The 17,731-nt window shown below is 34.2% G+C and overlaps 1 protein-coding gene and 1 non-coding gene across 9 annotated transcripts in view; both read right to left on the reverse strand.

Annotated features, from left to right (window-relative positions):
- Positions 1-2,110: 2,110 nt before the first annotated feature.
- LOC110650881 (leucine-rich repeat receptor protein kinase EMS1) overlaps positions 2,111-17,731 on the reverse strand; it is a 112,783-nt gene continuing 97,162 nt past the window's right edge. For 7 of the 8 annotated variants that reach the window (XM_058148971.1, XM_058148970.1, XM_058148965.1 and 4 more), the window contains 7 exons: positions 5,875-6,240; positions 5,617-5,706; positions 5,393-5,463; positions 5,021-5,100; positions 4,308-4,452; positions 3,925-4,071; positions 2,111-2,427 (listed from right to left, as the gene is read on the reverse strand). In XM_058148971.1, the coding sequence (XP_058004954.1) occupies positions 2,392-2,427; positions 3,925-4,071; positions 4,308-4,452; positions 5,021-5,100; positions 5,393-5,463; positions 5,617-5,706; positions 5,875-6,240 (935 nt within the window). In that variant the 3' untranslated portion in view covers positions 2,111-2,391. Of the gene's footprint in view, positions 2,428-3,924; positions 4,072-4,307; positions 4,453-5,020; positions 5,101-5,392; positions 5,464-5,616; positions 5,707-5,874; positions 6,241-17,731 lie in introns of those variants that run through there. The other variant, XR_009149552.1, reaches the window with a different exon arrangement.
- LOC131181059 (small nucleolar RNA R71) lies at positions 10,819-10,925 on the reverse strand. The gene has a single exon (XR_009149686.1). It is a non-coding gene; the product is annotated as a small nucleolar RNA R71 (small nucleolar RNA).

Consider the following 17,731-nt stretch of genomic DNA (forward strand, 5'->3'; position numbering starts at 1 on the left):
CTTTACAAGCCTGACAGATGTATACTGGACAGACATATGGCTGTCTAACCAGTATACACCCGTGCATCCAGCTTTTATAATTTGTTATAGGTTTCTTGGGCATTGAAAATGATTAATTAAGATTGAATATACAATAAGTAAACAAAAAAAGGTCCTGATAAATTAAATTGTTCTCAAAGTGCAAATAAAAATATAAAAGACACAGAAATTATGAATTTACCATTAATATTTAAATTGTAAAATTATTGTTATTATAAACTATGCACCACTAAGTGTTATGTTTAGCGCGTTGGTTTTCCATCGCGTAGGTACTGGAGATCAGTCCCATCGATGCATAGCAAAGCGGCAGCACGATGAGTGCATCAGAGCTCTGACCAGATCTGCCACTGTCCAGAGTCACCTCATCGGTCTTTTGTATTTTGGTAGGGCCCATGTATAGACTAGTATTTTGGTTCATTATGTCTAGTCATGATGTATTTCATTTTGGACTTGTAATTAAACTTTGAGATTGAAATGAAAACTTGTAATTTATTATCTATGAATTTCTATATGAATGCAATAGATGATACTTCATTTTTAGATCTCATAAATAATTGTAAATGATATGATGCAAGAGAATATGATATGGAAATGTGTGAAATGAATATGGATATGTTAACAGGTGATTAGTGAAAACCCTCCAGATGCTAATAAAACAGGGGAGGCTTTGTCCGGGTCTCCATAGAAATAAGATAATAAAAAAAAATTTCTACACATAGAATACATATTTTAAATGACATCAAAAGTTACGATAGATATGATAAAACAAGATAGGGTGCTCCGGCGCCGAATATGGAACTTCTTGCTCAGCTATACAGTAGACAGGTAAAGGGCGTCACAAGAGCATTGCAGCTCCATAACTCCTCAACTAATGTCCATAAATCAAGCACTTGTCTCTAGTTCTTCTTCATTGGCCTTTTCTGCTTCTTCAACAATTCCGAATGTTGCCCAATATTTGCCTATTAATTTGACATCCAATAATTATCTCTTATAGAAGGCATAGATTGTGCCCATACTCCATGGATACAACCTTGTCAACCATATTTCATCCATCTTCACTCCACCAACGCTGATGGTAGCTGACAATACTGCTAATCTTGAATTTGCATCATGGTTTCATCAAGATCAATTAGTTCTTAGTAGGTTATTTTGTTCCATATCTGACCCTACTCCCTCAAGTCATTGGTCTTTCAACGGCAAAAGAACCTTGGAACAAATTGGAGTCAATCTTCTCCACTTGTTCTCGCACTCAAATTAGACAACTGCAAAAATAACTTAAGCACTTGAAAAATGGCTCAAATACCCTTGACGACTACATGAAAAGGGCTTAGTCATATCAACTTAGTGCACTCGATTGTCCCATCCAAAAAGACACTCTTGTCAATGATATTATGGAGGGACTAGATTTGACATATTGTCTGTTTGTCCGCACCATTGAGGCGCGTAATGCCCTAATCACATACTATGATCTTTATGCTCTCCTTCTTAGTGACGAAGCCCAATTGAAGCTAGAGAATCTTTTTATTGATGCATCTATTCCTCCATCAGTGCATCTTGCTAGTTGCACATCCAACAAGACGGATGTGGCTATAGAGGTCATGGCAGGACCAATTATTGCCAAACTCAACAACGCCCATAATCCACAGCCATCACATTCTATAATTGTAACGGCCAAGGAGATGTGGCCAAACAATGTCCTTCACCAAACTAAACAGAGTCATCTGCCAATAGAACCAATAATGCTTCCAATCCAATCTCCAATTTTGCTTCTACTATGACACCCAATGTGCAATCATGGGCAATGGACTCCGGTGTGAACTACCATCTCACTGCTAATGATGGTGTTATTTTTTGTAAATTGAATTTTGGATATGTTTTTCATGAATCCTGTTATAATAAGTACACAAATCTAAGGCACACACATAAATTATACAATCACATAGTATAGAAAAGAGAAGAAGAATAATATAAGAGTTTTATTATTTTTAAAGAAAAAAGTGCATAATTATAATGGTTGCGATGGTTTTACCATATATATCACATTTATGCGCATAATCTCAAAAAACAAAAATTGTCCACTAAAAAGAAATCACATTAAAATGTTCAGATATCTAACCGTTCATTTCAACGATTTTTCAGAAGTAAAAAAAAAATGCAAATTAAATGACACATGGAAGCTTCCCATTATGTCTTAAATATCAAACAACATGAATTCCTGGAATAAAAAGCTAGTTTGTTGGACTATTCACCTCAAACGTCATCTGAGCTTCCGATTTAGAAATAGTATTATCTATGTTGCATCATCAAGGTGCTCGGTCCAGCTGTTTTCTCTTCTCAACGAACATCCAAAGTCTACAGACTAACACGTCCTTTTAGAGCTTCAAGTATCTGCTTTGCACATAAATGGATAAAAAAAAAGGGTTATATACTGATTTTTTTTTTTTTTTTATATGCAGAAGGGTCTTCTTCTTATTGAGAATGTTTTGATTAATGGAGAAGATACTGAAGTTTATAAAGAAGAGAAATGTGAGGGGGAAAAAAAAAAGGAATATTGCAATCTTGATGGTAGTATATTTGAGTAGAGATCACCAAATCGCATGATACTCAAGAAGAATGCTTTCGAAATTTGAAGGAGGCAGAAGAAGAAAATAGGCATTGCTTTGTCATAGAATCAATGTGGTGGGCTAGATTATGGCTGTATAATAAAGGAAGAAATTGAGCACTCCATAGTAAATAATTATTAGATGTTAATTTGATAGAAAGAGATGGGACAGCATTGGCAAGAGAAATTGGAGATGTGGCAGATGCAGAAGTGGCGTTGGAAACAATAGCATTATTGTTAGATATGATGCCTTCAAGGGCTGTGAGGCTAATACTATGTGGAATCTGATCATAAACCATTAATATAATTATTGTACAAATAACTATATATACAGAGCATGATGCCTTATATCTAGGTAATTACTAATATGATATTATATATAAGTTGGTTACATTGAGTTATCTTTATCATTTTTGTCAGTGGAGAATTCAGGCATTGGAAATATATGTGAAAATATCAAAATGAATTACAAAAGTGTTATGAAAATTGATAAAAAAAAAAAAAAAGAAAAATCTACATTGAATATTTTTTCTATTGCTGAAAATAATGTTAAGGAGAAGAAAAAAATGAGAATGGGGATTAATTTGGATTGCTAGCTACAATTATTAGAGTTGGCAAGCTGATTTGACGAGGCAAGTTCAGATATTTTCAGTTTCATCTTTTGCAAACAGGTTTAAATTAAACTATTTCATATGGTGAATTAATTTATGTTACTTATCAAATTACTATAAAAAAAAAATTATAAACAATTTTTCCCTCAATCAATGTAGCAAGTGAAACCCTTCATTATAAAATATTCGCAATAATCATGACTCCAATGGATATTATTTTGTAAATAATACATTTTTCTTGTTAATTTCTAGTTAATAAACTTTAAATAGTATACTTAAATTCCTATGAATTTTAATATATTCATAATATTTTTTTCCATTATATTCTTCAAAATTTGTTTGTCAAATATAACAAAATGATAAATTTTATTTTTCAATTAGTTTCAAAAATTCATTTGTTCAATATAATAAAATAATAAATTTTATTTTCCAATTAGTTTCATATAAAAGCAATCGACAATTATTGGCTAGAGAGAGATAGAGGGAAGTGTATGTGTGTATATATATATACCCAAAAAGTAAAAGTAACAAATATTTTTAAATAAATTCAGGACAATATTTAGCTAAATAATTCTTTTAGGGGAACATTTAGTGAAATAATAAAAATGATAAAGTAAAGGCAGATAACATGAAAAGTAAAATAGAATAAATTCATATTTTTAATGGAATTACCTCACTCATTTGTGGTCGATTTTGAGGATCACCATGTACACATGCTAAAGCACAAGCAATCATTCGATCCATTTGTTCAGTATCATACTTCATTAATAGTTTGTCATCAACAAAACTGTCTTTACCTTTGGATAGATGTCTTTTGGCCTACATATTAATAGGTGAAAGCATTTGTTATAGTTTTTGCCTGTACGTAATTGCTTTAACTTTAAATTAATAAGGCTCCTCTTTCATCAAAATGAATTGGGGGGAGCTCTCTTTAATATATTCCAATGCTTTTCCATAGCCCAATTTATAACTATCATAAACTAAGGACGTCAATACCATTTTTTCATGTAGAATTATGTTTAAATTTATAGACTACGTAATTGAGAAGTACATACCCAGTCAACTATGGTAGTGTGACCATCCAAATCACCAACGGGTTCTTTTCCAGTAATTAACTCCAGAAGAATTACACCAAAGGAATAAACATCAAACTTATCAGTAAGATGTTTATTGGTAGAGTCATATTCAGGAGCCATATAACTGTAATTGGAGTTGAAAATCACATGAGAACAATTCAATAAATATTCCCCAAAAATTGAAATATGCTAAGAAGCTTTTCTTTCCTTTTTATATTCCTAATAATCACCCTTTATAAACAATTTTTTTATTAAAATTTTATTCAATTCCATTAAAAAACTTCAAAGGAATAAACATTAAAACAATTCAATTCAAATGATTAAAACGTAAAATTTAAAATAATATAATATATTTAATTCCATTATTTGGAATAACAGAAAAATAAGATAAATATATTCATTTTTTTCTAGTTTACTCTTATTTATAAATAGATAAAATAGGATTTAAAAAGGATTATTTTCAAATTTCAATTGAAAATTTGATTTCTTTGCAAATTCATATTAGATATAAATTTATTTTTCATAATAATTTATTTTTTTAACTACCAAAATTTAACTTAACAATTTTAAAATTTTCTAATATAGAAATTAATGAAATAAAATTTAATTCAATTGAACTTTTGAAAAAGTATATCACACAATTGCAATGTAATTTTGCTCAAGCAACAAAAATATAGAAAATTTATCTTTACCCGGAATCTTTCATGATTTTGTCGATAGAGAGATGAGTAACAGAATCTGGGAAAAGCTTGGCACTTCCAAACTCTGCAAGCTGAAGGAAAATGATCCAATTAGCTTTACTGCTTAATTAGTAACATCAAAGACAAAGAGGTAAAAGTTTACTTCAATAGTTTAAAATTCCAATCTAAAATTAATAACGCAATTTTCAACATCTTCAAATTTTTTAAAAAGACTTCTCGTGGCTCGAGCATGATGATCCATTATTTATTTTCCATTTTGATCAGTCCTATTGTAAATGACAAATACAGATGGGTGATCATATTAAGATTTTTTTTTTTTGAAAAAAAAAAAACTTATATGGATGACCGTGTAATAGTTCTTACCTTTGGTTCAAATTTTTTATTAAGGAAAATATTATCTGATTTGACATATAGGTGTAAGATCCTGGGTTTGCCTGAAAATACATCATAAAAGAAAAGTGAAAAACTAAAGGAACCAAAAAAAAAAAAAAGGTGAAAACTCAAGTCGTGGAATCTTAAGCCAGAAAATAAATAAAAGCTTAGTAGACAAGGCAAAAGAACTCCTCATGCAAAGAATTAATACTCACAGTCTTCATGCATATATTTCAATCCTTCCGCTAAGCCTTCAGCTATTTTCATCCGTTTTGACCAGTCTAAATCAGTTGAACTTCCATTTCCTGCCAAGTTATTAATCTCTATGAGACCACCATTAAATCTTTTGAAAAAAAAAATCCCAAATTGGAAAACTATATGAGAAATATAAGTTGATGTTTAAGGATTGATATCAAATAATTAGTTTTCTTTAATTTGCTGTGAAAATTTTAATTATAGGTAAAGGGTCTCACCATGTAAATGAAATTTCAAAGAATTGTCGGAAATAAACTCAAAAACAAGCAATCTATTGTTTTCCTTGTCACTGCAGTATCCAATGAGCGTAATAATATTTCGGTGACGAACATGGTTAATGGCTTCGATCTCCTCCTCGAATTCATCTTTTCGCTGTTCTGACACGTGTTTAATTCTCTTAATTGCCACATTTTGATTATTATTATCTGGAAGGACTCCCTTATAGACTTGAAAAAAATAATCATCCCGAAGGAGGTGTTTGCCAGAGAAACTACTAGTTACACTTGCTAGTTCTTCAAAAGAAAATGTCCGCAGCAATGTAGGAGGCTCCAGTTCGTTTGGATATGGCTTCCGAGATTGGTTATCTGCATTAGAGAAAGGAAACATATATTAAAGTAGTGCTACAAGATAAGATTAATGTTGCGGGAAAATATTTCACGAACAAATCAACATAAAAGAAAAGGCAAAGATTTTATAGTAATTCAACTAAATAAAATACTTTCAAAATCACATTAAAAAAATTTATATTTTTAATTTTTTTGTTAATAAAATATTTATTCTATAAATTTTATTATAGGCTAATTTTATCAGTCATCCTTTAATTTTGGAGTTTGTTACATTTTCATTTCTCATCTTCACTTTTTACCATAAAGTCTCTTAACTTAAAAAATATTATATAAAAGTCTCTCAACTTAAAAAATGTCATATAAAAAGTCACTCATATCAGAATCCCATCATATATCCGACTATACATGGCAATGCCAGGCTATAAAATGAAAAATGGTATGAAATTGTAAAGTTTCAATTGTTTTGGATATTTCAGATGATATGATAATCCAATTCCCAATTAGGCAAAAACTAATAGAAACCAGAAGTTGATAGCTCTGGTGCCTTTTTTTGCGCAACCGACAGTGATATTAAGAGAGTCAACAAACTGGTTCGCTATAAAAGAGCTTTGGAAGAGGGAATTAATCCTTTGAACCTATCACCACTAGTAGAAGCAGAAGCCACCATGGATGCCAAAAGGAACTTGGGTATGTCTTATAATGTTGATGAAGAGACTCTCTTGTTACACTTTGCTAATCAAGTTGAGGCAGATCGTCTTCGGAGGAATTAAGGTTCAAGGTATCTTGTCCCAACATGTTTGCTATACTCTCGTGGAATCCTAGAGATTTGGGTAGTGCTTCTAAGAAAAGATAATTTGGGAATCTCATTAGTAAGCACAACATGGATATTGTTTTTTTAGTTGAGACAAAATGCTCAGACATCTCTTTTTCTCTAGTTAGACGAGTTTGGGGTATGGGAACACTTGATTGGATTGCTATAGATGCGATTGGACTTTCAGGTGGGCTACTGGTAATATGGAACAAAGAAGCTTTTTCTGTCCAAAGAACTCAATCTTTCAATCGGTGGATTTTTTTGCATAGTTCCATTGTTTCTGATAACTTTGAGGCCACAATTGCTTTTGTTTATGGGCCTTGCTTGATCCAAGATCAACTCGTGTTGTGGAATGAATTAATGCATGTCCTTGAGTTAATTAATGGGCCTATACTTCTCATAGCAAACTTTAATCAAATTTTGTCTATATCTGATAGAAAAAATGGCTGGTCTTCCTTATTGGGTATGAGACAATTTCAATCTCTTATAAATAACCTTTGTTTTCTTAATATTTCACTTAGTGGCATGCATTTTACTTGGAGGAATACGTCCTCAATGAGCCGCATTGACAGAGCCTTGTCTTCACATCATTGGATTACTATTTTTCCTAATCTCACTCTCATGGGCTTATCTAGAGGAGGCTCAAATCACAACCCCATCCTTCTTTCTTCATATATCTCGAGCTTTGACTAGGGCCCAAGGCCAATTTGATTTATTGATGCATGGTGGAGTTACTCGGGTTTTGCAGACACTCTAAAATCTTTTTTAGATGACGTTTTCAGTTTCTTCTGTACCTCTAACCTTAAAGATGAAAATGTTGAAATAGTGACTTAAGATTTGGAATGTTAACATGTTTGGGAATGTGGAGGAAAAAATCAAGGCTCTGAGCCAATCTATTGACTAGTGGGAGATTATAGCAGAATCTTGTGACCTCTCTCCTTCAGAACTAATCACCGTCCAACAATTAAAAGTTGATTTGCAAGCTTGCATAGCCAGGAATAAAAGCATTTGGTGCTAGAAATCAAGGCTCACCTGGTGTAGGCTAGGAGACAAAAAAACACAGTTCTTTCATATTTGTTTTGCCAATAGAAAAAGGAAGAACTTATTCTGTTCCTCATCACTTTGGTAGGGTCTCGCCCCACCTAAAGTGGAACTACTAGTTTCGTTGGTCTGCAGGGATCGCTTTTGCTCTAGAGGGTGGTTAAGCTCAATTAACATCATTTCCCTTTCGTAGAGTGGTTGTCCCTTCTGTTCTGATACTTCGGAATCTATCTCACATCTCTTCCTCCATTGTTATTATTCTTGGAGAGTGTAGAACTAGTTTTTTAGCTTGTGGGATCTGAAATTTTTACTTCCTAAAACTGTGGATATGCTTTTGGATGAGTGGAACTCTCTTTGTTACGGGAACTCTTGATAAACTCATTTTATATAAGTATTTTAGGGTAGTTTTGCATCTATTTTGTCTTTTTAGTTTAGTAATTTTGTGCTTTTAATGCTTATTTTAGTTAATTTGTTAATTTTAGTTTCATTATATTTGATTTTTGGAATTTTGATGTTTTTGATAGGTTTTAACAAGGTTTAAAGGCAAAAAGGTCCATATAGAAGAAATTCAAAGTGATTTGGAAGCTTAAAGTAGAGTGAAAAGTGAAGAAAATTTGCCTAAAGGAGAAGACCAGCCGAAACTTTCAAGGACCTCCACATGCCCCGTGTTGAAGGTCGTGTGAAGATAAGAGTTACCTAGCAGAAATCAACACGAGGCATGTAAATTCACATTGGTTCGTGTAAACAGAGACTTCGAAACAAAACACACCAAAAGTTTAATGGGCTTCCACATGCCCCGTGTGGCGGGTCGTGTAAATAGAGATTTTGGAGAAAACACGCCAAAACTTTCATGGACTCCCACATGCCCCGTGCAGCTGGTCTTGCAGATCTAAAGACTCCTCCTCTGAATCAACATGAGGCATGTGGAAAACAGCAGAAATCAACATGAGGCATGTGAGATAGCGCTGGCTGATTTGCTGACATGGAAAAATTTTCTCTTTTCACACCTTTTACACCTTTTGTCCTTATCCCTTTACAGACCATTTTTAGGGCAACCCTTGAGAGGATATAAAAGCATCATATTCTCATTTTTTTACCATAAGGAGAAGGAGAGAGAAAAATCAAAAGAGAGAGGAAAGAGGGAATCACGCCATTTTTGGAGGAGAGCACCTACAGAGTGACGTTTTCCAGCTTCCATTTTCAGAGATTTGGATCTTCTTCTTCTGAGTTCTTTTATTTTTAGACTTATTTTCATGTTTTCTTACTCTATTTCATATTTTCTACTTGTAAATACAAGCATGAGTGAGTAGATACTTAAGATTTCATAATTGGGTGTAATGATTTAAGTTTTATTTGTGGATTTGGACTGGTTTTAACCAGATTTTTAGAATATATAAGCTTTGATTCTTATCTTGTGTGCTTATTTACATACCCATTATTGGTACCCTTTGGGTTTTGTTCTTAATCTTAGATTGAAGGACCGAGAGGTGAAAATCTATGATAGATAATCAAGATAATGAACTTAATCACCTAGTGTTAGAAATAAACTAGTGGGTTAAGAGGAATTTCAAGTTGATTAAAATGCTTAAAGGGTTTTGGGTAATTAAATATCGCATGAGAATGGGGTTTAGTTTCCTTTCAAACACTCTTTAGTTTGCTTGAAAGAGAAATTAAAGAAAATCAGAATCAACTTCCTTCAAACTTGTATTTTCCTTGATCTTGGCTTTGCCTATCCAAATCCCAATAAAATTTACTTCATGAACCTCAACTCTGGAATCCATTTTTACCATTAATTAATTAAATCTTTTGTTACTTGCTAAAATTTTAGTAAATTAGTATAGTGCTTAGAATTTTAATTACTTCATTCATCATAATTTCTTTATTTTCCCAATTTAATTTGCTGCATCTCTTACTCTATTTTTGGCACAAATTATCGATAGCCTAAATAATCATAACTTTTATAGTTTGGTACTCAAACAACAAATCTCTGTGGGACGATATCTTTTATTTACTACTTGAACGACCCGTATACTTACGGAGTTCGCAAGCAAGTTTTTGGCGTCGTTGCCGAGGATTTGTTTTTGTTTGATATTAGACGATTGATTGTTTGGTTAATTTGGGCATTTTATTTCTTATTTTAATTTCTCTTCTTTATCATTTTACTTTGAGATTTTCTTATTTTGGTTTTACAAGTACATATCTTTTATATGAGAAGAACAAAAAGTGCAGAAATTGATTTAATTTTTAATTCTGAGATTGAAAAGACAGCTAAAGCTTTAAGAGCAAAATCTAAAAGAAGAAAAGCTGAACTCAGAATTCAAAGACAGTAAGAGCAACATCAAGAGCAACAAGTGATAGAAGCTATGGCAAACAACAACAACCGATCGATTAAGGATCATGCTTTTCCTAATTTTGGAGATTTTGGACCGAGTATTACAAGGCCTAGAGTGGAAGCAAACAACTTTGAGTTGAAGCCCTCACTTTGTCAAATGGTTCAACAATCACAGTTTGGGGGAGGTCCTATTGAGAGTCCACATGTGCACCTTGCACATTTTCTTGAAATTACTGACATGTTGAAGATAAATGGAGTGTCAGATGATGCCATCCGACTGAGATTATTTCCTTTTTCTTTGAAGGATCGTGCTAGGGAGTGGTTGCATTCATTACCTCCGGGTTCGATAACTACTTGGGATGAGTTGTCACAAGCTTTCTTGGCTCAATACTTTCCTCCTAGCAAGACTGTAAAATTAAGAAATGAATTAACTTCTTTTAGACTAAGGGATGATGAGAGTCTCTATGAAGCTTGGGAGAGATATAAGGATCTTCAAAGAAGATGTCCACATCATGGAATCCCTAGATGGATGCTAGTTCAACATTTCTACAATGGTGTTTCTCTAGCAATTAGAAGTATAATTGATGCATCTTCAGGAGGTGATCTTATGGAAAAGTCAGAAGATGAAGCTTATTCAGCATTGGATAAAATTGCTTACAACAATTATCAGTGGAGCTGTGAAAGAAATGAAATGAAGAAGCCACCAGCTGGTGTATATGAATTAGATGCCATGAGTATGTTCAATGCCAAATTTGACGCTTTGACGAGAAAAATGGATAAGTTAAGCATGAAGGTTGACTCATTAATTGGAGGATCTAGTCATACAGAAGATGTTGGCGTGGGAAATATGCATTGTATCAATGATTTTCCTTCCTATGGGCAAGAGTTTGGAAATGAGCAAGTTGATTTTGTTGGGAATTACAATCAGAGACCAGTTGGTAATCCTTTTTCTGCTACATATAATCCAACATGGAGGAACCACCCTAACTTTTCTTGGGGAAGTCGATAAGGGCAGCAACAAAATTATCAACAACCTCTTAATTTTCAATAACAACAGCAGAATTTTCAGCAAAATAGAGTACCACCTGGATTTCCACCACAAAGGAATCAAAATGCACCTATTCCATAACCATCAGTTTAGTCTTCAGACCAAGATTCAATTTTTAAGTCTATGATGGAGAATTTCTTAACTGCTCAACAAAAACAAGGGGAAATGATTCAACAATTAACTTCAAGGATAGATCAGCTTGCCACTCATAATAGGATGTTGGAAAACCAAATAGCTCAACAAGCAAGCTCTTCTAGCAAAGCAACAAGGAAAACTTCCAAGTTAACCAGAGAATCCTAGAGAACATTGCAAGGCAGTAATCCTAAGGAGTGGGAAAATTGTGAGAGAAGAAGAGAAAGATGAGGTAGAAGAGGAAAAGAAGAAAGAAGATGAAGACAAAAATGAATTTATTTCGAATCATGATGAAGTTAAAAAGGAAGAAGAGGAAAAGTATATGCCTCCACCACCATACAAGCCACCATTGCCATATCCTCAGAGGTTTCAGAAAGCGAAGCTAGATAAGCAGTTTGGAAAATTTTTAGAAGTTTTGAAGAAGTTATACATCAACATTCCATTTACAGATGCAATTTCTCAAATCCCCTCATATGCTAAATTCCTGAAAGAAATTTTGTCAAACAAGAGGAGATTAGAAGATTATGAAACTATGGCGTTAACAGAGGAGTGTAGTGCTCTCTTACAGAATAAACTTCCACCAAAATTGAAGGATCCAGGAAGTTTCTCTATTCCTTGTCACATTGGGGATACTAGTATTGAAAAAGCATTGTGTGATCTTGGAGCTAGTGTAAGCTTGATGCCACTCTTCATCTGTGAAAAGCTGAAGGTAGGAGATTTGAAGCCCACCACCATTTCTTTGTAATTAGCTGATAGATCTATCAAATATCAGTGGGAATTTTGGAGAATGTACCATTTAAGGTTGGAAAATTTTTTATTCCTATGGATTTTGTGGTTCTTGAAATAGAAGAGGATATTCACATACCTATCATCTTGGGAAGGCCATTTTTAGCCACAGCAGGGGTTATAATTGATGTAAAGAATGGCAGATTGACATTAAAATTTGGAGAAGAGGAGGTGAAATTTAATTTGAATCAAACTTTAAAGAAACATCATGGAGTTGATCCTTGTTTAAGGGCGGATGTTATTGATGAGATTGTGGAAGCAGAATTTAAGGAAAGATATCCTGAGGACCCTTTGGAGAATTGTTTGGTACGTAGTAGAACGGCAAAAGATGAAAATCCTGAAGTTGCAACTTTTGCTCAAATCTTGGAAGCTACTCAAGAAGTTGTAGGAGATCAAGTTTTGCAAATTGAAGAATTGAAATATGAAGTTGCACAACCATCTTTGCCAGATGAGAAGGACGCACCACAGGTAGACCTCAAACCACTTCCATCTACATTAAGGTATGCTTTTCTTGGACCTAATTCAACCTATCCTATCATTATTAATGCAAATTTGAGTGATGTATAAGTTGAAAAATTGCTGAGAGAGTTAAGAGCGCATAGGAAAGTCATTGGTTACACCATTAATGACATAAAAGGTATAAACCCCACCTTGTGCATGCATAGGATTCTTTTAGTTAAATCCTAATATGAAAGAGGTGGTGAAGAAAGAAGTCTTGAAACTGTTTGAAGCTGAGATCATTTATCCTATTTCTGATAGTAGTTGGGTTAGCCCAGTTCATGTGGTTCCTAAGAAAGGAGGTGTGACCGTTGTGAAAAATGAAAATAATGAATTGATACCTACTAGAATTGTCACAGGGTGGAGGATGTGTATAGATTACAGGAAGCTCAATAGTGCCACTAGGAAAGACCATTTTCCCTTACCTTTTATTGATCAAATGTTAGAGAGGTTAGCAAAACATTCATATTTTTGTTTTTTGGATGGGTATTCTGGTTTTTTCCAAATCCCAATACATCCTAGTGATCAAGAGAAAACTACATTCACATGTCCATATGGCACATTTGCATATAGAAGGATGCCTTTTGGCTTATGTAATGTGCCAGCTACTTTTCAGCGGTGTATGATGGCCATTTTCTCTGATTTTATTGAGGAAATTATGGAAGTTTTCATGGACGATTTTTCTGAATATGGTTTTTCTTTTGATAATTGTCTATCTAACCTCTCTAAAGTGCTTAAAAGATGTGAAGAAACAGATTTGGTGCTAAATTAGGAGAAATGTCATTTTATGGTGCAAGAAGGCATTGTGCTTGGACATTTGGTATCACATAGAGGAATTGAAGTGGACAAGGCCAAAGTAGAAGTGATTGAGAAGATGCCTCCACTAACTTCAGTGAAAGGAATTAGAAGTTTTTTTGGGCATGCTGGGTTCTACCAACGATTTATAAAGGATTTTTCAAAAATTGCTAAATCTCTTACTAATTCGTTAAATCATGATGTCCCTTTTAATTTTAACCCTGCTTGTTTTGATTCTTTTAATAGGTTGAAGGAAGCTCTAACAACAGCCCCTATCATGCAACCTCCGGATTGGTCATTGCCATTTGAAATTATGTGTGATGCTAGTGACTTTGCCGTGGGAGCTGTTCTTGGTCAGAAGAAAGAGAAGAGGTCTTATGCAATTTATTATGCCAGCAAAACTCTAGATGATGCTCAAGTAAATTATGCCACCACTGAGAAAGAATTTTTAGTTGTGGTATTTGCTGTGGAAAAGTTCAAATCATATTTGGTTGGATCGAAAGTGATTGTCTATACAGACCACGTAGCCATAAGATATTTGATGAATAAAAAAAAAGCAAAGCCAAGACTGATAAGATGGGTTCTATTGCTACAGGAGTTTGATTTACAAATTAAAGACAAAAAGGGAGCTAAAAATGTTGTGGCAGACTATCTATCAAGAATTAAGTATGAAAGTAAGGACAAAAATGAAGAGGAATTACCAATTGATGACTTTTTCTCAAATGAGCAATTGCTAGTTGTTGTTGCTGCATTGCCGTAGTTTGCAGATTTTGTCAATTACCTGTCTTGTGGAGTTCTCCCACCAGATTTGAGCTATCAACAGAAAAAGAAATTTTTGCATGATGTGAAATTTTATACATAGGAGGATCCATTGTTATTCAAGAGATGTAATGATGGCCTAGTTAGAAGGTGCGTGCCTGAAGAGGAAATAGGAAACATTCTAGAACATTGTCATTCTTCTGACTATGGAGGTCATTTTAGTGTGGATAAAACAGTGGGTAAAATGCTACAAGCTGGATTTTATTGGCCACATATGTTTAAAATTGTGAGAGAATTTATTTTGAGATGTGACAGATGTCAAAGAGTGAGGAATATTTTAAGGAAAAATGAAATGCCGCAATAAGGAATTTTTGAGATTGAGTTATTTGATATTTGGGGCATAGATTTCATAGGACCATTCCTATCATCTTTTGGGAATAGGTACATTTTGGTAGGTGTGGATTATGTGTCTAAATGGGTTGAGGCCATTGCTTCCCCTACAAATGATGCAAGGGTGGTAGTGAAATTTTTGAAAAAGTATATTTTCATTAGATTTGGAGCTCCAAGAGCTATAATCAGTGATGGTGGATCTCATTTCTGCAATAAACAGTTTGAAAATCTTTTGAAGAAATATGGGGTTACTCATAAGGTAGCTACACCTTATCATCCTCAGACTAGTGGGCAAGTTGAAGTATCTAATAGGGAATTGAAGAGAATCCTAGAAAAAACTATTAATCATTCAAGGAAAGATTGGTCATTAAGGCTAGATGATGTATTATGGGCGTACAAAACAGCTTACAAGACACCTATTGGAACTACACCTTTTAAGCTAGTCTATGGGAAATCATGTCATTTGCCAGTTGAGTTGGAGCACAAAGCATATTGGGCAATCAGAACTTTGAATTTTGACTTAAACAATGCTGGAGAGAAAAGGTTACTTCAATTAAATGAACTTGAAGAGATAAGGTTGGATGCATATGAGAATGCTAGGATTTTTAAGGAAAAGACTAGATTTTGGCATGATAATTACATTAAAAGAAAGGAGTTTAAAGAGGGTGATCTGGTTTTATTGTATAATTCTAGACTTAGACTCTTTCCTGGAAAATTGAAATCAAGATGGTCTGGTCCTTTCAAGGTCATCAAGGTTTATCCACATGGAGCTGTGGATATTTAGAGTGAAAATTCTGGTCTTTTTAAAGTTAATGGTCAAAGGCTCAAGATTTGTCTCACAGGCTAGCCCATTGAGAAGGGAACAAGTTGTTTCCTTGATGATCCACAAATTCACTGAATTAAAGAGGGTCAAGCTAATGATCTAAAATTAGCACTCTTTGGGAAGCACCCCATAAATTTTTTCCTTATATTTAATTTTTTCTTTTATTTTGTTTCATTTTATATCCCATTGAACTCAAATTTGACATTACAATTTCTTTCTGCAGGTAGGTGGAGATTTTCAAGCAAATATGTATGTTGAATTGAAAGAATTAATGTCTGGGAAGTTGCTGAACCTTATCTTTGTCTTCCATGAGGAATATTGTTTTCAACAAAGTCAAATATGAACTAATTTAAGCTGTATGTCTGATTGCAGCAACATGGTGGAGTGAAAGACTATTTGAGTTGCAGCATTTTGAGGAAATTGGTGAGAAATATAGGAACTTTCATGGTAATCAATAGCAATATGCTTTTGATTTTACTTTTTGGGTAATTAATTTTGATGTAGTGCACTGAAATTGACATATTTGCCATTGTATATTTTGTGAAATTTCATAATACAATTCTACAGAAATATACTCATGTGAATAGTATCTACAACAGAATTGTATTCAGTGTTCCTGAATTTTTAATGATGAGTTTGGGTTTGAATTTGGGTGTTATTACTTGTGGTGTGATTGTTAATTTGAATATTACTTGAATAATGTTTCAGTTTGTGTTTGGTAGATTGATAGATTTTAATTGTTTTTAGCAATTAATTGGGTTTCAATTCAATTTTGAGTGAAATTTCTGTGCAAATTTTGTTTTGGGATAGGTTTTAGTGTGTTTTGGGTCACATTTTTGGGTTTTTCATCAAGTCATTTAACACTAGGGTCAACATGATGTATGTTGGGGGTAGTGTCACCACCAAAACCTGTTCTGGGCACTTTAAACTGCTAAAAATGTAAAACCTGCCGAGAGTTTCAAGGGGTCCAACATGCCTGTAGCACTTCATGTAAAATCATAAGGGGCATGTCATTTTTCCCTTTTATTCCAACATGCCTCATGTTATTCATCTTACACCAAATAACATAGGGCATGTCACCCCTCACCATTCTTAACATGCCTCATGTTAGACACTAGGTATAACATCACTTAAACCTTCACCCTAGCCATTTTATCCTATTTCACCTCATCAGCCGCATGACATAATCCTTCACTGTTTCTTCCATGGTGCGCACCAAACAGCCATCCACTCACATACCCAAGCTACGAGCCATGAAAATGCCTGCCAACAATAACTCTTCAAACCCAACACCAAACCCTACACCATCCAATGCTCAACCCGAAACACCCATTTCATCCCCAAATCCCCAAATTCCCGATATGAACCCTAGCTCTCCACCTCGTCAATCCTCTCAACTCACCCCTAATCCCGACAATACCACCCAAGATATCACTCCTCCCTCTCAACAACCCAACAAAGACACCCCTTCAGCAGTATATGAAACGCGAAAAAGAAAGAAATCAACTCTCCCCTCATCTGCTCCATAGAAACAACCTAGAGTTGATTCCCCAAGACCCGTTAGCGCTAGAACCTGCTCCACTGCCCAAAATCCTATCTCATCGCAAGGTTCTTCTACTCCAATTAGGGTCCAATCACCCCCGAATCATTCACCAACAATGTCTCAAACTGCTCCAGCTATCCCTCCATCTGGAAGTCAGGTAACCTCGTCTTACCCATGGACTTTTAGGGACTTTGAAATGAGGAAAAATTATGAGGCCCTTGCTAAAAAGAAAATTTTAACCACTAAGAACATTGATGCACATAGCCTCAGGGAGATAGGGCTCTATGAATCTGTTAGTGAATATTTGGAGAATATAGGTTGGAGTGATTTTGCTAGGATTCAAGAACCTGCTTATAGGGAATTAACGATTGAATTTTTAAGCTCATTGCAATTGGACTTCCAGCCTACGTAAAGTAACCATAGGGACACCATTTCCTTTAGGTGTTTGGGTCAGAACAGAGAACTTGACACTGTTCAAGTAAATGCTCTATTTGGTTTTTGTAATGATGGAGAAAAAGTGATAGAGTGGCAAAGAACCATCTATGAACCCC

The sequence above is a fragment of the Hevea brasiliensis genome, chromosome 6 (assembly GCF_030052815.1).
Source record: "Hevea brasiliensis isolate MT/VB/25A 57/8 chromosome 6, ASM3005281v1, whole genome shotgun sequence".
NCBI classification, from domain to species: Eukaryota; Viridiplantae; Streptophyta; class Magnoliopsida; order Malpighiales; family Euphorbiaceae; genus Hevea; species Hevea brasiliensis.